Source organism: Zingiber officinale, chromosome 4B (assembly GCF_018446385.1).
Source record: "Zingiber officinale cultivar Zhangliang chromosome 4B, Zo_v1.1, whole genome shotgun sequence".
NCBI lineage: Eukaryota > Viridiplantae > Streptophyta > Magnoliopsida > Zingiberales > Zingiberaceae > Zingiber > Zingiber officinale.
The window spans coordinates 85,873,236-85,895,990 of NC_055993.1; the positions used below are offsets into that span (position 1 = coordinate 85,873,236).

The 22,755-nt window shown below is 35.8% G+C and overlaps 2 protein-coding genes across 2 annotated transcripts; both read right to left on the minus strand.

Annotated features, from left to right (window-relative positions):
* Positions 1–3,688: 3,688 nt before the first annotated feature.
* Positions 3,689–4,961, minus strand: LOC121977675 (CASP-like protein 2B1). Its single transcript, XM_042530131.1, has 3 exons — positions 4,598–4,961; positions 4,391–4,529; positions 3,689–4,148 (listed from the first exon to the last, which is right to left on the minus strand). The coding sequence occupies exons 1-3, from the start codon at positions 4,933–4,935 to the stop codon at positions 3,885–3,887; spliced, it is 741 nt and encodes a 246-aa protein (XP_042386065.1). The 5' UTR covers positions 4,936–4,961; the 3' UTR covers positions 3,689–3,884.
* A 1,149-nt stretch (positions 4,962–6,110) lies between these two features.
* Positions 6,111–16,266, minus strand: LOC121975392 (probable LL-diaminopimelate aminotransferase, chloroplastic). The gene is made up of 10 exons (XM_042527008.1): positions 16,079–16,266; positions 15,924–16,000; positions 13,860–13,927; positions 12,806–12,922; positions 12,207–12,269; positions 9,372–9,476; positions 9,089–9,139; positions 8,173–8,493; positions 6,698–6,904; positions 6,111–6,625 (listed from the first exon to the last, which is right to left on the minus strand). Exons 1-10 carry the CDS (start codon positions 16,174–16,176, stop codon positions 6,332–6,334), a joined length of 1,401 nt encoding a protein of 466 aa, XP_042382942.1. The 5' UTR covers positions 16,177–16,266; the 3' UTR covers positions 6,111–6,331.
* Positions 16,267–22,755: the final 6,489 nt, after the last annotated feature.

Consider the following 22,755-nt stretch of genomic DNA (forward strand, 5'->3'; position numbering starts at 1 on the left):
CAAACATATAATATGCACACAAATAGTGAATCTATATTTATCAAATAAATAATAAAATCATAAGGTGATTACCTTAGGACATCCCTCAAAATATAACACCAGACTCTTGAGTCGTAGCTGGGTTATAAGCGAGCATGCTCTCGCCCTATATCCCATACTCTCAAGCCATTTGACCCGATTATAAGCGAGCATGCTCTCGCACATATGTACCAGATATTGGTGCAAATTACATTAATAATTAGGTTTTGATGTATGATAAATAGGTTAAAGTTAGATGTATTGTTTGTCTAACCTTTTGCCAAGTGTACAGGACTTGATTAGTCTAGAGGACTAAAACACCAGGCTAAAATCCAGCTAAGTTAATAGCTAGCAGGAAGTCCAGATTGGTTGAGATCTGACAGAAGGAAATCCAATTGGGTTGACAACTGGTTGAAGTCCAGATTAGTTGAGATCTAACAAGAAATCATGGTCAGTCAAGGGACCTAACATCAAGGAAGTCTGCAATTGGTAAGTAAGGTAAGCACTGGAGGAGAGTGATCCAGTGAGGACGAGTCCCATTTGGGGACTTTAGATGCATGTCCAATTTAGGTCTATTTCGGAAACCTAAATTGAGACCGTGACTAGATCCTGGTCTCGGGAAGACAAGATCTAATTACTACTTCTACCTTATTATTGTGCTAACTTTGTTTTGCAGGATAAACATATTATGGTTGTCTAGACTAACTCTTTTTTGCAGGAAAGACATGGATGAAAAAGAGTTGTCTGGACTCCCGGAGTTGATCTAGGCACCTGGACCAGCTTCGATGAGGCCGAGGTAGGTGCCTGGCTCACAGAGCTGCTCCTGGCGCTTGGACCAACAAAGTTCATCCAAAAGCTAAGTCGCAACGTGACGATTAGCTGATCCACATCAGCGGTCTAGGTGCCCGGAGGGGGTCAAGGCGTTCGGAGGGGTTCTGGGCACCCGGAGGTGGTCTGGGTGCCCGAAAGTAGATAAACTTCGAGGAAAAGTTTTTATGAGGGCTTGCCACATCAACACATTCCAGATACTCGGGAGGGGATCTAGGCGCTGGATATGGCTATAAAAGGAGATTTCAACCAGCAGCTTAAGCACATCAATCTCTACAACTTTCATACTTGCACGTTTCTCCGGAAAGGTCTTTGGGATACCTAAAAGCTGCACCAACAACCTACGCTCAAGTTTTCAAAATTGTATTGTTGGTATAATTTAATTCCTGCAATTATACTTAAGTTCTATAATTACTTCATGATTATAGTGATTGCCCAACAAAAACACTTAGTGAGTGCGGGCCTTAGAGTAGGAGTCGTCGAAGGCTCCAAACCAAGTAAAATCACCTGTGTTAGCGTTCACTTTTCTTCTCTGTTCTTTTCCGCTGTGTTTATCTTTACTCATGATTTTTGAAAAAAGTGAAAAATGCTATTCCCCCCCCCCCCCCCCCCCCCTCTAGCATCTTAACGATCCAACAATAGACTCTCGAGCCTTTCAGGTGGGTTATAAACGAGCATGCTATCGCACCAATGCCCCAGACTCCCAACCTGTTCGACCAGGTTATAAGCGAGCATGCTCTCGTGCTAATGTTTTAGACTCTTGAGCCTTCGGCTGGATTATAAGTGAGCATACTCTCGCACTAATATCCCAGATTTCTGAGTTGTTCAACCAGGTTATAAGTGAGCATGCTCTCACGCCTATGCCCCAGACTCTGAGTCATTTGATCAGGTTATAAGTGAGCATACTCTCTCGCCAATGTCTCAGGCTCCCGAGCCATTCGGCCGGGTTATAAGCGAGTATGTTCTCGCGCCTATGTCTTAGACTCCCAAGCTGTTCGGTCGGGTTATAAGTGAGCTTGCTTTCGCACCAATATTCCAGACTCTCGATTCGTTCGACCGAGTTATAAGCGAGCATGCTCTCGCGTCTATGTCCCAGATTCCAGAGTCGTTCAGCCGAGTTATAAGCGAGCATACTATTCAACCGGGTTAGAAGCAAGCATGTTGTTCGGCCTATAAGTGAGCATGCTCTCGTACCTGTCTCAGACTCTTGAGTCGTTCGGTCGGGTTATAAGCGAGCATGCTCTTGCGTCAATGTCCAGCCTCCCAAGCCATTCGGTCGGGTTATAAGCAAGCATACTCTCGCGTCAATGTCCCAGACTCTTGAGTCGTTCGACTGAGTATAAGTGAGCATGCTCTCACGCCTATGATCCAGTTCTCGAATCATTTAGCCGAGTTATAAGAAAGCATGCTTTCATGCCTGTCTCAGATTCCCGAATCGTTCGATCAGATTATAAGTGAAGATGCTCTCACGCCATACAAGGTGATAATTCCTTAATTTGGCTCCACGCATTATTTCATATTTATTTATTTCTATCAAATGGTGGCATTTTTCATATTCATCTTTGTTTACCTCAACAAGAAGTAGATAATTCAACAGGCCCTAGAAGGAATTCCTGGCGGACCCTATGAAAATTTAGAAGTCCGGCGCTTTGGTAGAGCAAAAAATTCCGAATGGAATGATTTTGAATATAGATTTATTAGTAAAAAATCTTCACTCAATTTTGAATTGTCGAAACAAGAACTTTACGTAAGAGTAGAAGCCCCAAAGGGGGAATTAGGAATTTATTTGATAGGAGACAATAGTATTTTCCCTTGGAGATGGAAAATTCGTCCACTCGGCTTCATAAATTTGTAAATTCTTCCTCAACTAGTTAAAAGAATGAAATTGGCTGATATCATGACGATAGACCCTCAATATGATAATTTAAGTAGAAGAATAGGACAAGATGAGAGTAGAAATTGCAAGCAGATTTCTGCTTAGTTCATGTGACTTTATAAAATTTAGATATCTATTTTTAATATATTATATATCCACTTCACTATTTTTTCCCTCTCCTCTATACTATTTAGGGAATGAAATCCATTCCTTAAATTTAAAAACATACTATTCATAAATACATAATTTATAAAATAATTAGGGTAGTTAAGCTAAAAGATTTTTAACTATTCTATTTAAAATTTAAAATAAAATCTTTAAATAGAGTATTTAATATACATGCTTTAATATTTTTCTTTTACTGCCTCATAATGTTTCGTCTCCCCTTTTAACTGAACTTGAGTTTGCATTAGGGTATTTAGTAAACATTTTTTTATTACTTATTTATCTTGAGCAGCTGATTTGGCATAAGAGAGGAACTAGAAATTTTCTGTCCAGTGCCTTAGTTGTAAAATATTTTATCCTTTTTACCAAAAACACCTTTTTGGCTTACACAGGGTAATAATTTATTTGTTTTGAGAGTATCTATACTAGTTTCTTTATTCAAAATATATAATTTAGAATAAAAATATTATTTTATTAAATTTAGATATTTATTTTTTATTATATCATATATCATCTTTTTTATTTTTTTTCTTTCTTCTTTATAATGATTAGGGAATGAAATTTATTCTCTAAATTTAGAAAAATATTATTTATAAATATTAAATTTAGTGAATGTACAGAATAGTTAATATATAATTTTTTTAATTATTCTATCTAAAACTTAAAATAAAATTTTTAAATAGGATACTAATATAGATAGATGTTGTAATAACACATCCTAAATTCTAAAATAATAATGCTATATTTACATTTTTCGTATATAATTTGTAAATAATTTTAGATATTCTTATCTTAAATACTAAAAAAAAACACAGCAATTCCGTTCCCAGAACTGGTGAATTAATGACACTGAGAGCTGCTGCATGTGCATTGAAGTGGCCATGAACACGCCAACAGCCTCCACATTTATTGCATTAGAAAATTCTTCTTCTTCTTCTTCGTCAACATTAGAAAATTCTTACAAGGTTCAAAGTGCAGATGGCCATGGATGCTCTCACTACCAACTCGCAGTCCTGCCGCTCTTGCTGCCTTTGGCTTCTTCGCCATACAAGCGAAAGAGGTTGAACGCGGAAATGGAGGAAACAGTGACGACGCAGAGGCAGACCAGGACAGCACAAACGAGGCCTTCCTCTCCTCTCTTGCAGAACTTCGCATACAGATCGCATATCTTCATCCACTGCAGCTCCGGCTGACCGAACTTCCCCAGGGCCGACCCTTGCACCGCCGCCGACACCGCCGCCAAAGTCAGATACGCCACTGCCTGCATGCAGTAACAGAGAGAGACGACCTCTTGCAGGCATCAGATATATACATAATAATAATTAATAAAAAATGTAACTCTATTCACGAAGTTCCTGTGGGACCAGGGAAAGGATCCAACCTTGTTCTGTTCTGTTTTTTATAAGAGATTATTTTTAGGATTCGAATCCGATATCTTTTGATCGTAAACCAATAATTTTATTGTGCGCTAAGACTCCCCTTCAATATATAATAATTAATTACCTGATCAAGAGAGAAGATAGCCCAAGCCAGGGGCTTGTTCAACAGCACTGCACTCCCCTTGACGACCATGCTCCACGCACACCGGACTCCATGGATCAGGCTATAGCCTGCAACTGCTCCACTCGTTGCCACCAAGAACCTGCAAAATCCATCCACCAGAGATCGATAGCCGTGAACTCGGAGGAAGAGATAGAGGGCTTGGCTTACACCAGAGCTTTCATGTCAGTGAACTCGGCCTTCTTCTCCTGCGAGAAGAAGTCCCTGGTCTGGGTGTTGGAGCCTATTAGGGCGGCAGTGAGCACCCCAAACAGAGTAATCGCGCACCTCAGGAATAGCTCGGCCGCCTTCATGGCCCTCAGCGCGCCGCCGTTGTAGTATAGGGCCACAGTCCCAGGACTCACTCCGCCCACAGGAAGCATGCCCTCTCGCTCTGAGACGCTCGAGAAAAGAGAAGGAACGAGGTTCTTGAAGAAGAGCAGACCTCCAATTTTTGTAGAGCCCAAGAGCCGGAACAAAAGTTGGCACAGAGTCTCTGCATGGAACATCTGTACCAGAGTCGTCTGCACGGCAGTCATCACTCATCAACGCAAACCCTGTGAAAATTAATAGATGGTCAATTAAAATTTAAAAAAAATAAAAGAGCACTCTATTATATTTTTTATATTAGATATATATACTTATTTCAATATTAATGTAATAGTTATAGAGTAACTTATATTAAGTATAAAAATAAATAAATTTAATTTAGTTTATATGATTTTTTTTTTGTATCAAACTGATTAAATTATTTATATTTACCATAAAATTATTATAATATTAATTAATTAACTATTAACAGTAAAAATATATTTGGTTAAAAAATAATAAGATATCTTTCTTATTTTTTTTAAAAAAGACATCTTTTAATTTTTTTTTGATAATTAGAGCTTTCTTTTAATTCTTATCCTTAATTTTTTTTTTCACAAAAGCCTTTTAAATTTTATTAATATCGAAATATTAAACTACGATGGTGAGATTACTGAAGGAGTTGGAACGCTACATCAACAGTCATGTACTTCCTAAATTTATTTGATGAATGGAATATAAGATCGGAGCGTAATTAATTGGGTGATAAATGTACATACTGATATTAATAATAATAATAAATAAGGGGAATTAAATCTCCTACCTACGAAGGGACGGTGCGGTGGCGTCGAGAGGAGGATATCTATTTTTTTTTTTTTTTTTTATGCACGTATTTTCGAACTCATTTGTGAGTTTTTCAATAACCATCAGAATAAATTAACTAATAAAGGTTTGTACTTGGATTATCTTTGCAGAATCTAACCATCCACTTCCGTCGCATCGATGGCACAGGGCACGAGTGCTGATGTCTGCAAAGAGTTTCACACGTGTACAGAGCCTGTTTCGTCAAAGGGACGGAAGGAATCTTCATTGCTATTATTATTTCCATATTCATCGTCAATTAAATGCAATCTTTAAAGCCATTCCTCACTCATTAAGTTGCTACATTATTGACTAGGAGGTTATGTGAAAATAACAGATCGAACCCCAAATTAGCAGCTTTAATTCTACATTTTTTAGCCATATATAATATTTTTAGATTTTTCCAATATATAAATTTAGGATATAGAAAAATGAAATATATTAACTACCTTTCTGCAGCATCCTCAATCATTCTACAACTGCATTTCTAATAAGAACAAGTAAAACAGGTATGTAAAAGGAGACAAGGCAAACTAGTTGGAAGATAGTTTTCAATTTCCACAAAGTTCATGGATTTAATCCTGGGAATAACTGAATGCATAACTATGTAGATCTTTCTTCAGCAAATAAAAAACACATGATTATAATCTCTTACGCTCATTATTCCAAGCCCGATAAACTCTATATCTCACTGCATAATGTCCTTAAAATGGAGATGAATAGTGGCCATCGATCTCATCTGTAAAGTTGCTTGATTCTTTTGGCAGCTTCCAAAATGTTCTCTCTGTGACCAAAAGCACTGACCCTGATAAAGCTCTCCCCTCCGGGTCCGAATCCACTTCCGGGTGTAGTAACCACATGTGCCTTCTCAAGAATCTCAGCAAACACGTCCCACGAGCTACGACCAGGGAACTGTACCCAGACATAGGGAGCATTCTTCCCTCCGTAAACATTGAAGCCGAGTGAGCTAAATGTGTCCACGATGATCTTAGTATTCTCTTTGTAAAAGTTAAGAGTGTCTTGCATGGCCTGGTCCAAACAAGGAGAAATCAGAGTCTGCAATGCTTATGACATGTGGCTAAACATTGCATAAAAGCTCACCTTCAAACCCACAGGAGAGAGACAGGCTAGACCTCCAGCTTGTGCAATGTTTGATGCACCATTGAAGCATGTGCATACAATTCGATTGAAATCCTTGGCAACACGAAAACCATCAGAGAAAAGCAATTCCTTTGGGATCACAGTCCAGCCAAGGCGTACGCCAGTGAAACCAGCATACTTGGAAAATGATGATATTTCAATTGCTACCTGCCAAACATGAATTGTTATATCATTCCAAGCAAATATCTGATGATAATTATAAGAAAGCAGTAGCTATTGCAAATGGATGGACAATAATAATGTATGTCTCAGTAGTTTCCTTAATATTTCATACCATTTTCTAAGACTTGGTACTGGTGCAGGAAGCAAGAATTCAGGTTGAGATCTTTTCCAGAAAAACAATAATAATAATAATTCAAAATGATAAGAACAACTTTGAGCAGAAACTATCATAGAATTTATAATTTGTAGAAATTTGACCCAGGAAGGGCATTAGCCATCAATTAGTTGGATAGAGGCAATGAACTTTGATGTTGATAATGTTCAAGGTAGGTGCTGTTCATTACAGCTTAGATGTCATTGCAGACAGGTTAATGGAGGGCAAAACAACATTTAGGTCAATAATTGCCAAGACCTAGGAGGGGGGTACTAGGATAGACTCATATGTGGCAGCCCTATCAAGTAGGACACTCCATGTGAGGTGGATGTCTCTCCTACTGTCCAACGTCATAATTGGTATTAAGATCGAGAGTTGCTGGCAGTTCACAATCAGATCCTAAGAACAGGCTGAGTTTTGGGCCAGCAAGAATACATCAGAATTTGTTCAAAGCAGATCCAACCTGTGAGACTGATTTAGGCTCACAGCTTTAGTTAAAAGACATATGAAGTTCGCATGCTTGACTCTTTTAGTCCCACATTGCACCACTCCCTTTCTCACTCACTTCAACCACGCTTTCTTCTCTCTTTTCTTTTCCTCTCAGCAACCCACTTTTCCCTTCCTGTGGCTATTGTCAAGTTATGGGCCACCCTACAAGACAATATCCTACCATATGGATATTGAGATACCATAGCTGTATGTTCTCACAATCAGTTCAATCAAATGAGCCACAAATCTAAATGTCAAGATCAATTACTTTTGACGCTTTTACCTTGGACAATATAATAGCAATATCTGCATTTTCATAATGAAAATTTTTATGATCCAAGGTTATTTTGTGATCCGGATGTAGCATTTGGCATGTTAAAAGTCAGAAATATACCCCACAAACAAAGCAAAAGAAAATTATTCTTTAACAGATAAATACTAGCTGGATTACATATATAAGTAAATCCTAAGTTAAATATTTGAGAATACTGTTGTAATGAGTCATGGCATAAGTTGATTGTCTGGAAATGAGTGTGGGTGTGACCAGATTTAATATATAATCTACATTTGATATTTCTGGGTAGTGACAATAAATTGACACAGGACTCACTTCTTTTGCTCCGGGGATTTCAAAGATAGAACGAGGACTGTCATCTGAAATATACATAGCATAAGCAGAATCATAAACTATAATTGACCCATTATCCTTTGCAGACTGAACTAGTTGGGTCAGCTGATCTCTCGTTGCTGCATATCCTGTTGGGTTGTTTGGTGAACAGAAGTAGATGACATCAGCTTGTGAGATAGTTGACAAATCAGGGAAAAAATCATTCTCAGGTACACATCTCATGTATTCAATGTTTGCATATTTCTCGATATCCTTCTGAAATAAACCAGTTTGTCCCATGATAACACTTGAATCAACATATGCCTGTAAGCAATAGATCATTAGCACAGCTTGCAGAAATTTCATATATTGATTACCAGACAAAAAACAATAAACATAAAGTTCTCTAAGTTGCCATTAGCATAATTTCCCATCAAGAAAACAACAAAATAAAGTTTAATATTGCTACTGAACAAATTGATAAGTTCATATAATATATGCATATTGACATTCTTTGAGATAAACAAGAAGGTACAGAGGAATACTATTGATAGACAACATTATAAAGTAACTTCTAATGCAAACTGAAAATAAAATGCAAATGTACAGAGTTAGACTCACAGGATATGAGGGGTCTTGACCGATAAACCATTAGCACAGCTTGCAAAAATTTACATATTGATTACCAGACAAAAACCAATAAACATGAAGTTCTCGAAGTAGACATTACATAACTTCCAATCAAGAAAAAAAAAATATTGTCATTGAACAAATAGATAAGTCCATAAGATGTATGCATATTGACATTCCTCCAGATAAACAAAGAATATACACAGGAATACTATTGTTAGACACTATTTCAAAGTAACTTTTTATGTCAAAAGGGAAACAGAATGCAAATATACAGAGTTAGACTCACAGGATATGATGGATCTTGAACAGCCATTTTCACTTCAGATCCAAAAAGAAGCTGTCAGAAATGTAAGCAGGTAAACATATCAGTTGTTTAGTCATTTAAGAACATTATAGGCATAAGAACGCAAATAGTTTTAACCTCCAAATTCTAATGAAGAAGCATATAGGGCAAAATTATAGCAAGCTACAGCTTACAAGTAGAAAAAATTCAACAGTATAAGCAAAAATCTCCAAGCTGGAAATTAGTAGATCAAGATGGAAGGAGACCACAAATTCTAGAATAAAACCTGAAGCCGAGAGATATCACACTTTGCCCCATCTGATACAAATATGTCAGTTTCTTCAATAATAAGGTCTTTATAGTATGTTGAGGCTATAGCAGCTCTTAGCTTCTGCAAAAGAGTTCAACTGGCAAATGTCATGAGTAGCTGGTAAGCCAACAAAAAATAATATGATCCTAAGAATACTGCACATTTCCTATTGATCGGAAAAATAAGAACCAACAAAAAATAATATGATTAAATTAATAAAAACAGACGTGCTGCATCAAGTGAAACCAAGGTTAGAGCTTCTATGTAAACATCACGACAGGAAAAAAATCCCTGTAACAATTAACAGGATGAAGATAGCAACAAAATCACAATCAAATGTGTTATTTTTCCTCTTCTAAGAATTCATGTAATACATTCTCACAGAAGATGAATGCAAGACAAATTCTAAGAAATATAAAAACCACACAGAAGTCCATTGTTTTGGCATCTCACATCTACATCAGCTAGAATAATGGAAATGCCACTTTGTTCATTTATGGAGATGGCTTCCCATTTACTGGAGGAAAAAGGTTTCAGCAGCTAAGAATATGCAAGCTATTAAGAATAAGTAGAAAAGTTTGGATATTGTAACTCAAGTAAACCTTAACCTATGCATTCAGGATGAAATCAAACCAGCAATATTTGATGTGTCAAAAGAAACTTGCAATCACTCATTCCAAAAGCATAATGGAATATCAATTTGTAGCAACTTGTGATCATTTCATACTCGATGATTAGAGGAGGATTAGGGGATACTTCATGTTGCAATCTTAAAGAATCATTATGATGTTATAACCAAGGTTTAAAATCTCGACCCGTGTCGAGGTTTCAGCCCTGAACCAGAATGATATATTTTTAATATCGTATCATGTGATGCCGATATAGTTTCTATATTTTTTAAAATTTTAAATATAAATATATATTAATATTTGATTATTAAATATGCTTTATATTTTTGAGATGTTAAATTTTATATTTCAACAATTTCTCATAAGATAATGTCTATTAAATTTTTATAAAAAATATTTTAAAAAATAAGTAATTTTTAAAATTCAAAACTAAATTTAAAATTCTAAAATCATTTGAAAGGCTAAAAACAATAAAATTATTTGAAAATCTTAAATTATTATTTTTTAATATATTTGTAAATTTTTAATTCTAAAAAATTTATTTGAAATGTTTAAGAATTATATTTTTTTTTAATTTTTTTTATTATTTTAAATTTATATTAAAAATTAAAATTATTTTTTAAAAAAAATATTTTATAAAATATTTATTAAATTTTAAAATTATTTAAAAATTTTGAAATAATTTTTAATATTTTATAACTATTATTAATAATAGTTTATTTATAAACAATACATATTTAAAAAATAAAAAATTAACTAAACCAAAAAAACTAAAAAAATCTCAGTTGTAGTGACTTGCGGAGGCCATCGCGGCCTTTGCTAAGGGTTTTAGGAATATATAATATTTTATTAGAATTTTAAATAATTTTTTATATATTTTAATGTGATAATTTGATTATAATTTTAAAAAATATGTTTGGCTATTTATTTAAGTTAAAGATTAATTAGGTTAGGAGATAAATAAATATTTTATAATATATTTTTAGAATTAAAATAAATAAAATATTTAATTAATTAGATCATTTTCCTCTTGCAAAAAACAGGGTAAAGCTCCCGGGACCCTGCATAGCGGGAGCTTCATGCACCGAGCTGCTCTTTATACAATTTTATTAGGGTTTAATTAAGTCTCTTTAGATTATCCCTATCATATCTGGGAATTGTTTAGTTTAAAATAAAAACAAATATCAGATTTAATTAAAAACCTAACAGAGACCCTCCGGCACCACTGCGGGGGCGTCGTGACCACTTTGGCACGGCCGCAAGGGTCACACGACCCCTCTTGCGCGGCCGCGGGGGTCACGCAGCCGCAGGGGTCACGCGGCCACTCCGGCGCGGTCGCGCGACCCCTCCGGCGTGACCACAAGGGTCACACAGCCCCTCTGGCACAGCCGCAGGGGTTCCGCGATAGCTTCGCTACTGCAACTGGCCTTTTTCTCAGTGTCGGGTCGTGCCAATCAACGAGCGAAATGAAATATTTTGCACATTTCGATCGATTCGGCACGAGATTTCAATCCTTAGTTATAACTAAATATAACTACGACATCAAACAAGATTTGCATGTTGTCGATATTGTCACTAATGAGACGTGACATGAATGTCATTCATAAATTCTTACTGCACCTTCTCAATAAACTATCCTAAGCAAACACAATGTATTGATAACAAATAATGAAACAATGCTATTCAATTACTTAATTGTGAATGAGGACATGAACAGCTGTTTTGAGAATGATCCTTAAACTATCTATTATCATACATATAGTTTGGGATAGTTAAACTATCTAGCATTATCATACATATAAGTTGTTTCACTTGCACTATCAAATCATAAGTATTTTTTTCAAGCTTTGGCATATTACACATAGGTTGTTTAAAAGCCTTATCACATATTATCTTTCCAAGCTTCGATATACTCACTTCCTTTCTATATTACTAACATGATCCGAGTTTATACATATCCCATATTTTGTAATCTATTCTAAGATAACATGTAGAATAGACAAACAAAAGAAGAGCTTTGTTTGCACTTTATCCACTCTAAATGCAAGAAGAAAACTTCAACTTGCACTTGGTCATTTTTTTATAATGATCAGAAAGGTTTTGCGTGAAAATATTGAAGGAAACTAAGCAATGAGTATGAATGAATAAACAAGAAACATGACATTACAAAAACAATTGTTACCGTATCCCCTTGTTCAGCACCATAACCAGTATAACCTTCAAATGTTGTAAGAGAATCCGCCCTCTGCATGCCATAGGCCAAGTTTAGAAATCTTCCATGCAGGATATGTGACGATCCATGTTTCAAAGCATTACTAAGCACAGGTGATTTATAATAATAATATAAAATATCAGCCAACTTCACTAAACTTTTGTAACAGTGGGCAAAACTAAACCAAATTTCATAAGAATCAAACTCAACCATTCAGCACAGCCATATGCAATGTACAAGCTGAATCAATTTTCAGTAGTATAATATTTGGCAGCCCAAAAAATCATGACGGACATATACAAACCTATTCTTCAGTTTTACTAAGCACGATCTTTGTACATACATTATCTAAGAGATTTCAATTGACATAATTTAGAACACTTCAGCAAACAAACACATGTTAGGATCAAAAACAACCATCTCCAAACTATTTAATTCTAGTTGTTACCGACATAACAAAGACGTATGTGATCAAAAATCAAATCAGTAAAAGAGGATAATATATCACCATGTTATTCAAAGAGTTTGTTACTGTAAGAAAAATGTTATGAGGTATACTAATTGAATACCATGGCCATGGCAGAAGTTATGACTTCCGGAATGGGTTCTGTAGTATCACCAATGCCAAGGCTAATAACTTTTACATCTGGGTACTTTAACATGTGCGCTGACCTCCTTCTAGCGATCTAAATTCAAGAACATATGGTGCTTCAGGTTTGTCAATATAAATTCAAAACCAACTTAAATGAAGGAAAAATGCATCTGACAAATAAATTTGTAGAAACTTATAGCATTTAGTTTCAATACAGATATCATATAACCAAGTCAAGGAGGAAAATAAAAAGTTGTTAAGTTCACAGTTAGCATTCCACCACTATAAATGTGAAGCAAATCAGAAATTGGACTAACATTCTACAAGACAAGTACTAGTATCCAAATAAAGATTATAGCATTAAGCAACAACCACAGTTGCCAAGTGGATTTTCCATACATGACTAAAGGTTAGAAATGTGACAATGTTATGCACGTAACCAAATTTCAGCAGCATTTGTTCAACCAGAATATCAAACACAGCTGTCACATGTCACATTGCCATCAAGAAAACAGAATAGATGGCTATGCCCAAAGATGAGAAAAGTAATAGATATTCTATCATGCATTTTTGGCTGAATCTAGCAACAACTTATGAAAATCAAATATACTTACAAGCTCCTCAAAAGCACTACAATCTTGACATGGATATAAACTTAGAAATTTCCATAACTTTGGATCTCTGGCTATGCTTTGGTGTTCCCACAATTTTGACTCGGCGTTATGAATTTTAACATAGAAAGAAAATAAAAATCACATTTATCCTATGCTTAGATTTTACAAACGTAAGCCAACTTTGATTGAGTTGAGTGGTAAGAAGTTGAACTTAAATGGCTATTGACCTCACAGAAAAGTCAATGGCAATGCAAACAGACCAACTCCTGACAGTAAAATCATGATTAACTAAATCAGAAAACTATGTGGAAAGATTTGTAGAGGTTGAAATTCCATGCTAGATAATTAAAAATAAGGACAACGAGTGTTTGCGAACAACAACAGCTCTTTAAAAAGACATTAAAAAGGGAAACTAACCTCTGGGAACAGATAACCTGCTTGAAGTTTAGCCATATTTGAATTTCTTGTAACTTTCGTCTTGTAAGCTTCATAAAAATGTTTATGTTTTAGTTTGCTGAATGTGTAAATAATCATTATCTGAATGTTCTATAAGCAATCATGTGTCTTGTCTTAGTAGAGTTAGTAGAGAAAACAGACTATTAAGGAGAATATATATATATATATAAGCATGTATTTGCAGAAGCAATGAGTTTAATGGCATATCCAGCAAAGTTAACTCATATATCTAATTAGATACATGTTCGAAGATGGATAGGTGAATTAGAAATAAAAAAGAAGAGTTTGAGAATTCCACATTAACCATCAAGAATCTAGAAAAATATTAAATAAAATCTGCAAAAATATTGTCTAAGAAATATGATTCAATGTCTTCCCAATTTAGTGTAGTTAGGTCTAACATATGACTACAGAGTACTGAACAATAACTATCTTGTTACAATCTTGTAACAGGAATGACATGCCAAAAATTGATACCTATTAAAACTAACGACTAGAAGGACAAAAATGCATATCATACTGATAGCCAGTTACTTTTATGATAGCCTATCAGTGCCAAGATTGGCAAAGTTTTTACCAATTGGACAGGGGAAGGAAGAGTAGGGTTAAGATCAGATAGAAGAGTATAGTTCCCAAGGACTATAGACTTTGTAATATTGTAGACCGGCGTATTAGAATTTTGAAGCCATAATTATAATTATAAATGTCTAATGTCATCAATTAAATAAATCATAATTTAATGTGATCAAAGTTATGATTAAGGAATATGACATAAGGGTTTAATTGTTATGAATTTAATAATGTGGATACCATGTGCAATTTATAATTTGTTGAGGGGCCAAATTAGAAATAAGCAAACTTAGGTTTCTATAAATAAGGGTTATGGCCCAAGTTTGCAGTAGATAATTATGTTTTGTTTTCCATCGGCAAAAGTCTCTGGATATTAGGAAATCTGCAAATTGAAGATCATCATCCAAGATCAACTGCAAATTATGGATTTTGGTACGCTTCCGCACTGATTATTATGTTTATGATTTCTTAAGAATTGAATAGAGTTTAGTTTTTATGTTGGGATTTTGTCAATCCATAATTCCATCACGGCAGACTCCTGTCGTAGTGATTGTATGACAAAGGGGTTATGCATGAATAAATAACAAAATGGGAGATAAAACAGTGGAAGTTTGGAAGAACCAGATGAACAGGTTGCATATTTACCATCAACTACAAATGTTGGTTTTGTTAAGCAAGAATTGGTATAAGTAGTGTAATAATCTAGGTTGCCAAGACAAAATATATCTATGAACCTCTCCAAGACATTAATTTACAAGAACAAGCCAGGCCAACTTTCTGTTCCTTTGTTAATTTGTAACTAATCTTTTAGGATGAATGAAATGTGATTAATAAGGTTAAGAAAAGAAATTGGGGTCGGTTGAATTATGTAAATTCCTCTTCTCAAGTTGTCCGGAGGCAAGGATTTGGTTTCCTTGTTTAGAAAGCTCAACTCAGTGAGAGATTTAAAGTTGCTACATATTTTTCCTGTCAACCATATTGTATGCATCTTCTATCCCTCCAAATTGAATGGATCCATTCGTCTCTGTTTCTTTCCTTCTCTCTCCTTTGGATTCGGAATGGCATTGACAAGTTGGGTATATAAATATATATATTCAAATTGTACAAATTTCCGATGCATTTTGGTTCAGATAAAAAAAGTAATCACTATTAACAGTTAAAATATTTGTACCATAAAACACAAGTGCGGAGGCGAGAATTGCTCAAGATTACAGAGCTAAAGAGTGAACGGTAACCCATTACTAGCAAAAAAAAAAAAAAACTGACAGTGGACAGAATATTCAAACCAACTCTTCAGCCATCGGGAATACAGCCAGTAAGGCTGAGGGACGATCTATTTGTCAACCAGGCAAAAAGTCAAATAAAGATCCGAAGCCAAGAATGGCCACAGAGTAAATGAACAAAGTATAACAGAAAAAAAAAAAATTACAATTCGCAGAGAGATGAAATTGTTACCAGTCGCTTCCGTAGAATGAGCTGACACACACCTGCACACTCCAAGCTTTCTGCCCGGAAGAGACACTTTCCAGGGCCTACGACAATGTCATAAATCAAATACGGAATAAAAAAGGGTAATTGCAACCTTGCTATCAATGGACAGATCAATGCACCTGAACTTGTTGTTGTTGGTGAAAGAATGGCTGCCTAAGAAATCGGACGATCTCGAAGAAATGGCCATGGAAATCTGAATGGAGGCGGAAGACGCCATCTCGCTGAAGCTCAGGCGCCGTCAAAACCCTAGCGAGCTGACTACGAAAATTCCTATAACAGTGAGTGAGACGCCGAACGTCAACGAGAAAACGATCTCCTGTCGGATCAAATATTCGGATCAAACTAGGGAATCCGATAGGAAACCCAAATTAAATTTGGAGGAAATTAAAAAATAATTAATAATGCATATCAAAAGCTCACCTAACTTTCTAAATTAACCAAAACCTAGCCTACTTTAGTAATTATTAAGGCTGCATTAATTTCTCTAGTCTTTCCATTCTATCCTTCCTACTAATTACATACCATGTCAATATCTCTCTCCTCTCTCCACTCCTTATTTGGTGCCATTAATATTAAGGGTCAAACTCAGATTTGATAATTGATAAATGATAAATGATAAATGAATTAAAATTAGATATTATATTCATATAATTTATCTACCAAGTTTGCAGGATATAAACTTGATGGGTCTAGAAAACTAAAATATCATATTGAAATATAGTTAGGTTGATAGCAGACAGGAAGTCTATATTGATTGTTATCTGGCACAAAGTCCAGATTGATTAAAATCTAACAGAAGGAAGTCCAGTTGGGTTGATAACTAGTTGAAGTCCGGATTGGTTGAGATCTGACAAGAAGTCCTAGTAGGTCAAGGGACCTGACATCAAGGAAGTCTCGATTGATAAGTGAAGGTAAGCAACTAGAGAAGGATTCAGTGAAGATGCATTCTCGATTGAGGAAACAATAGGCGTTGGTCCAACCTAGAATTTCAGCAAAACTCAAAGTCAGAACCGAACAATCCTGAAGCTGTCAAATATTACTTTTCTTTATATATTATTGTCTGTCTCTAACTTTGTGGTGCATGTGATTGAAATTACAAGTTGACTAGAAAATGAGCATCGAGGCATCCAGACTGGGTCTGAACGCTCGGATGTCCAGGTACCGAACATGGTCCAGGCTTCCGGACTGGGGCGAATTCAAGCACCTACCTAGGTTGAGGTGGCGCACGTGGATTGGCCGCCACACATCACAGTCCAAGCGCCTAAACCGATCTAGGCAGTCGAAGAAGGATAAATTTTTAGAGATGAAGTTTCACCGAGGAGCCACCATGTCAGCAACCCAAGCACCCAAGGGTGGTTCGGGCACCCGGGGATAGATAAGTCAACGACGTAGTAGGTCCTATTGGAGGAGCCCGGGGGTGGTCCAGGTGCTCGGAAATGGCCTATAAAAAGGCCTTTGGCCAGAAGCTTTAACACAACATTCGCTCCAATTTTCGCTCTTATGCTCTGCTCCGAAAAAACTTCTACGACAACGAAAAGTTACTCCGACAACTAGCAATCAAGTTTCTTTTCCTTCTGTTGTTAGTACTCCTTTTATTTCTACATTTGTACTTAACTTTTGTAATTTTTACGAGCATATAGTAATTGCCTAACGAAAGCACTCAATGAGTGCAGGCCTTGGAATATGAGTCATCAAAGGCTCCAAACTAAGTAAACCGAACATATGTTAGCGATTGTTTTATTTCTATCTCGCTTTTTTTTTCTTATATTTCCACTGCACACTTAACTTTCAAAAGAAAAGAAATATTTTCAAAATCACGTGATTCACCTCCTCCCTTTCACATGCTCATGATCCAACAAATAGTATCAGAGTGAGGTACGCTCTGAATTGGTGCAACCACCAATCGAGCAATGGGATTCTCTTTCTTTAAGCCTCATTCGATTTTAAGTTTTTTGATCTAGTTCAAATTGGTACAATCACCTCTTTTGGACAAAGTTTTCTCATTGTAAAACACTCTAAATTAGTGCAACACCAATCGAGTCTTCTAATTTTTATCATTTCCCACACTGCTAATCCAAGACCTAATCTTGGAATCTCTTTCCCAGTTTACTTTTGTGTGTGTGCAAGACTCTTTCTTTAATGGCCCAAAATGAAGGTTACATCACTTCTAACCTCCTCTCTTCAATGGGGATGGTTTTCCCTATTGGAAGAGAAGAATGGAGATATACCTGAACACAGATATCGATCAATGGTTCGCCATTTGACTAGGATACAAGGCACCAATGGACGAAGCAATTAAGTAGCTCTTAACTTGAAAAATTGGAACCCAGATGATCATGTCTAAAGGCTGAGGAGATGGCGCGCTAGCTCAGGTGGACAGTTTATTGTCGAATAGTTGATTCTCCGATCTGGGATGAAACTCCTCAATGGTCATACGCACAATCAGCCGATCCCATTAAGCGTTAGTGACCAAAGACTGGGGAAGATGTCCTTGGCAAGGCCCTCCAACTCTCAAGTCAGTATAGTTTCCTTGCAAGTAGAAGAAGAAGAACAGAAGTGGATGCACGAATGAAAGTTTCAGATGCCAAATTTACGTACCTTGCCAACAGAGAAAACCCCCCTTTTTTATACCACCTCTCACGATCTCCGTGATCATAAGGTGGCATCATGCGACAGAGTTTGTTAGGTAATTTCTCGAAGAGCTTCCGAGGAATCTTTTTTATATCAATAGATGTACCTTTTTTATCGTTTATAACTTAAAGTTTTTTTGAAGTCATTGGAAGGAGATGTCGTTATAGATGAATCATCAATGAGAAACGAGATAGACTTCAGAGGAGTTTCCAAAGGAATATTCCCGGACAACTATGCCAGGTTGTTAAAATGTTGTCGGTTGTTTGTCTACTAAATATTTCGGCTGGTCCACAAGGCTGATCATATTGCTTACCATTATATTATATTATAGTATCTTGGCCTATCGATAAGGTTGACCGTATTGATTGTCATTGTATCAATCTGCCCTGTCATATGTTAAATATTACAGCGATCTGTTTCTATATAGTACCCACAACATGCCAAAACTTTATTTAAGAAATCACATGGTTGATTATGTATGCTAGAACTTTATTTCAGAGATAAGATGACATTAAGTAATCAAAACCTGGTCGACCTATGCTTGACTGAGCATATATGCAGAGTTTTCTATGGATAAGTATCTTTAAGCTCGCCTGGTCTCTACCTGGTCGGGTATACAAAGGAGGCCTTGTGTTCGATCGGCCTTCGTTCGGCCAATCTTATACCAAGAGTTTTATAAGGTCATATGTCTTTATGTTCGTTCGACCTTTACCCGGTCGATCGTATATTAAAAGTTACATATAAAGTTGAGCACCTTTGGGGCCTATCCCAAATTTGTCCGGTCGGGTGTTCATAGAGAACCTTATGTTCATTCGACGTTACCGACCAATCATATATTAAAGATATATAAGTTTAAGTATCTCTGGGTCCGACCGGGCAAAAGATATATATAAGTTTAAATATCTCTAGGCCCGCCTGAGCTTTGCTTGGTCGGGTGTTCACAGAGAACTTTTATGTTCGTTCGTCTTTCGTCTGGCCGATCGTATATTAAAGATATATATAAGTTTAAGTATCTCTGGGCCCGCCTGGGCTTTGCCCGGCTGGGTGTTCATAGAGAATTTTTATGTTCGTTCGGTCTTCGTCTGGTCGATCATATATTAAGGATATATATAAGTTTAAGTATCTCTGGACCCGCCCAGGCTTTGCCCGACCGAGTGTTCACAAAGAACTTTTATGTTCGTTGGGTCTTCGTCTGACCGATCATATATTAAGGATATATATAAGTTTAAGTATCTCTGGGCCTGCTCGAGCATTGCCCGACCGGGTGTTCACAAAGAACTTTTATGTTTGTTCGGTCTTTTTTCGGTCGATCATATATTAAGGATAAAAGTTTAAGTATCTCTGGGCTCAGCCGGGCAAACGGATATTCATGGAGAACTTTTATGTTCATTCGGCCTTTGCTTGGCATGGCTTTCCTTAAATCAGTCGTCCGTTAATTGATCGACCCTCTTACCTTTTTGTTTTTAGAGTAAAATCCTAAAATCTTTATATTCAACAAAGTTCACATCTGGTTGTCCTTATCAGGACGTTCTGTTGTAGGGTTGCATGGGCAAAATTCGAAAATTTTGAGGTTGAACGATCAACAGGACCAAGTAGGGGTGTTTATTATTTGGGTCAATCCATTAACCCGCCTGATCCAAATAACATTCGAGTTATTTGGTTTGGTTAAATGAAATTTGGGTTAGTTGAATGAACTGAGCCAAAATGTTAATTGGGTTAATGGTTTGGTTTTGGATTTTGCTCCCTATCCGAATAACCCGCCTAAAACCAGAATAAGAAATTAATATATATTTTATAATTTTTTTAGTATAATCTTTAGAATATTTGGAATGTGAGTTTTTTTTCTTATATTGAATAAAACTATTTTATGAAATTTTGAGATTATTTATTTGTAAATTTAAATTATTTAGAGTTTATTTATTTGAAAAAATTGAAAACTTGAAATGAAAAGAAAATTGGGTTAATTGGTACCCAAACTGAATAACCCGAATTAGTTTCGGGTAATTCAGTTTGGTTTATAGTTAATTCAGTTTGATTCTTAGTTGGATTTAGAAAATTATAAAATCTGAATAACCCGAACCGAATAACCCAAATAATCCGAACCGAACCAAATGAACACCCTTAGGATCAGGTATGAAATGCTCATTCATTTTATCTTTGACTATCGCATCACCTTGATTTTGACTACTATATCATCTTCTAGATCCGTTCTTTATGATCCATATCATCGGAGATGAAGAAGGCATAAATTGAGTTCCAAGCTATAAACACTATTCAATGTGAACTAACCAAAGAAGAACTTAACTAGGTCAGACCATTCGAGAATGCCAAGGAACTCTAGGAAAAATTAATCGAGCTACATGAAGGTACAAGCAATGTAAAGGTAACAAAGCGTGATATATTATTAAATAATTTATTTAATATTAAAATGTAGGATAGGGAAACAACAACTCTGCTACATGCGAGAATAAGGATATTCTGAATGGGCTCCACTTAATCGGCCACCAACTGGAGAACAACGATCTAATAAGGTATGCCCTGAACTCTTTTCCTCAAAATGCACCGTGGGGATCTATAGTAGATGCCTACAAAGTTCAAGAAATTTAAACAAATTAAAATTAGATGAATTATTTTATGAACTTAAGCTCCATGAATAGACTAACTCAAAACAGGTCGAAAAAATGTGGCTTTTCTTGTAGGTTCATCAAAGGAAACAAAGACTAGAACTCCAGTCAAGTCTGAGTAAAAAAAATGAATCTGACTCATAAATAGATGAAGAAGAACAACTAGTGAACATGATGAGAAAAATATTCACTAGAAGAAAAAATAACTTCACAAATGACTTACAAAAAGTAATCAAATCTATATCAAACAATGCAAAGGCGAAGATGATGTGCTTCAGATGCAACAAGAAGGGTCATTTCAAGCACAAATGTTTGAATCGAAAAGAAGAGAAATCGAAGAAGACAAAGAGGAAGAAGGCACTCCAAGCCACCTGGGACGACTCCTCCTTTGAAGAATCGGACACTGAAGATTGAAAACAAGCAAGCTACCTCACGCTCATGACAACCAGACCTAAGTCGGAAAACAACTCAGATTAAGAAGATGAGTTCAAATATAAATCAAGCCACGAATCTGTACTTATTTTTGAAGGTCCTAATGTGATACAAACTGTTTTAGCTAAAAAGTTCTTTAAAATTATTGCATGCCTGAATAAAAAGTTAATTAAATCTAAAAAAAATTAAAATACTCCTTAAGGAATATCAAGACCTTAAGGAATAACTTGAAACAAACCCAACACTTGAACAAGATTAATTTGGAAGTCCAACTCAAGTTGCAAAACTTGAGAAAGAAAATTCCAAATTGAAAAATGAAGTTGTTAGACATAGAGAACTTTTAGAAAAAATCACAACAAGATTCGAGTACATATTGTAACGACCACCCTTCCTACTATACTATACTACTCTCTAAGGATGACCGTTACTTAACTACTAACTCTACTTACTAGTATTACTTATTACCAACACTTAGATTTATCACGGCCCCAGAGAAGTTCCTACCGAACAATTTCGGCAGAATCTCCCCTATACCGGTGACCATAAACTGAGATACAAAAATATATACTTCAGCCACATGCGACTGGAACATGTATCAAACACTCATGCAGTTTAATAAGTGTCAAACACTAAAATAACTACTTATTACACAGAGACTCATCACAGCATGCAATCTAAGACACGAATAAACTCAATAAAAACAAGGAATAAAAATATAATCTCAAATGACACAAACCATAAAGTACAACTCAACTATTTCTTATCCACTAAACATGAATACTCATAGCTTCCCAGATCTCTCCATAGTCCTGGCATCACACACATCCATCACGCATCCTCCTTGTCGCCTTCCTCTTTACACTTTAACTTTTCCTTTATCTGCAATACTTAGAAAGAATATGTTCATGTCCAAGAAAACCAAGAAACTAACGTTACATGCTTTAAATAAAGACTATTCTTGTTTTTTTGAGTAGCAAGGAAAAAGTTAAATTCATTCTAACTAAATAAAGGGCTGTTCTTGGATAAGGAACTACTCATGCTTATTTAAGAAACTTTCCTGCTTAAAGCAAAGCTATGAAATTCTGAAACTGAATTGCATGTTGAAATGC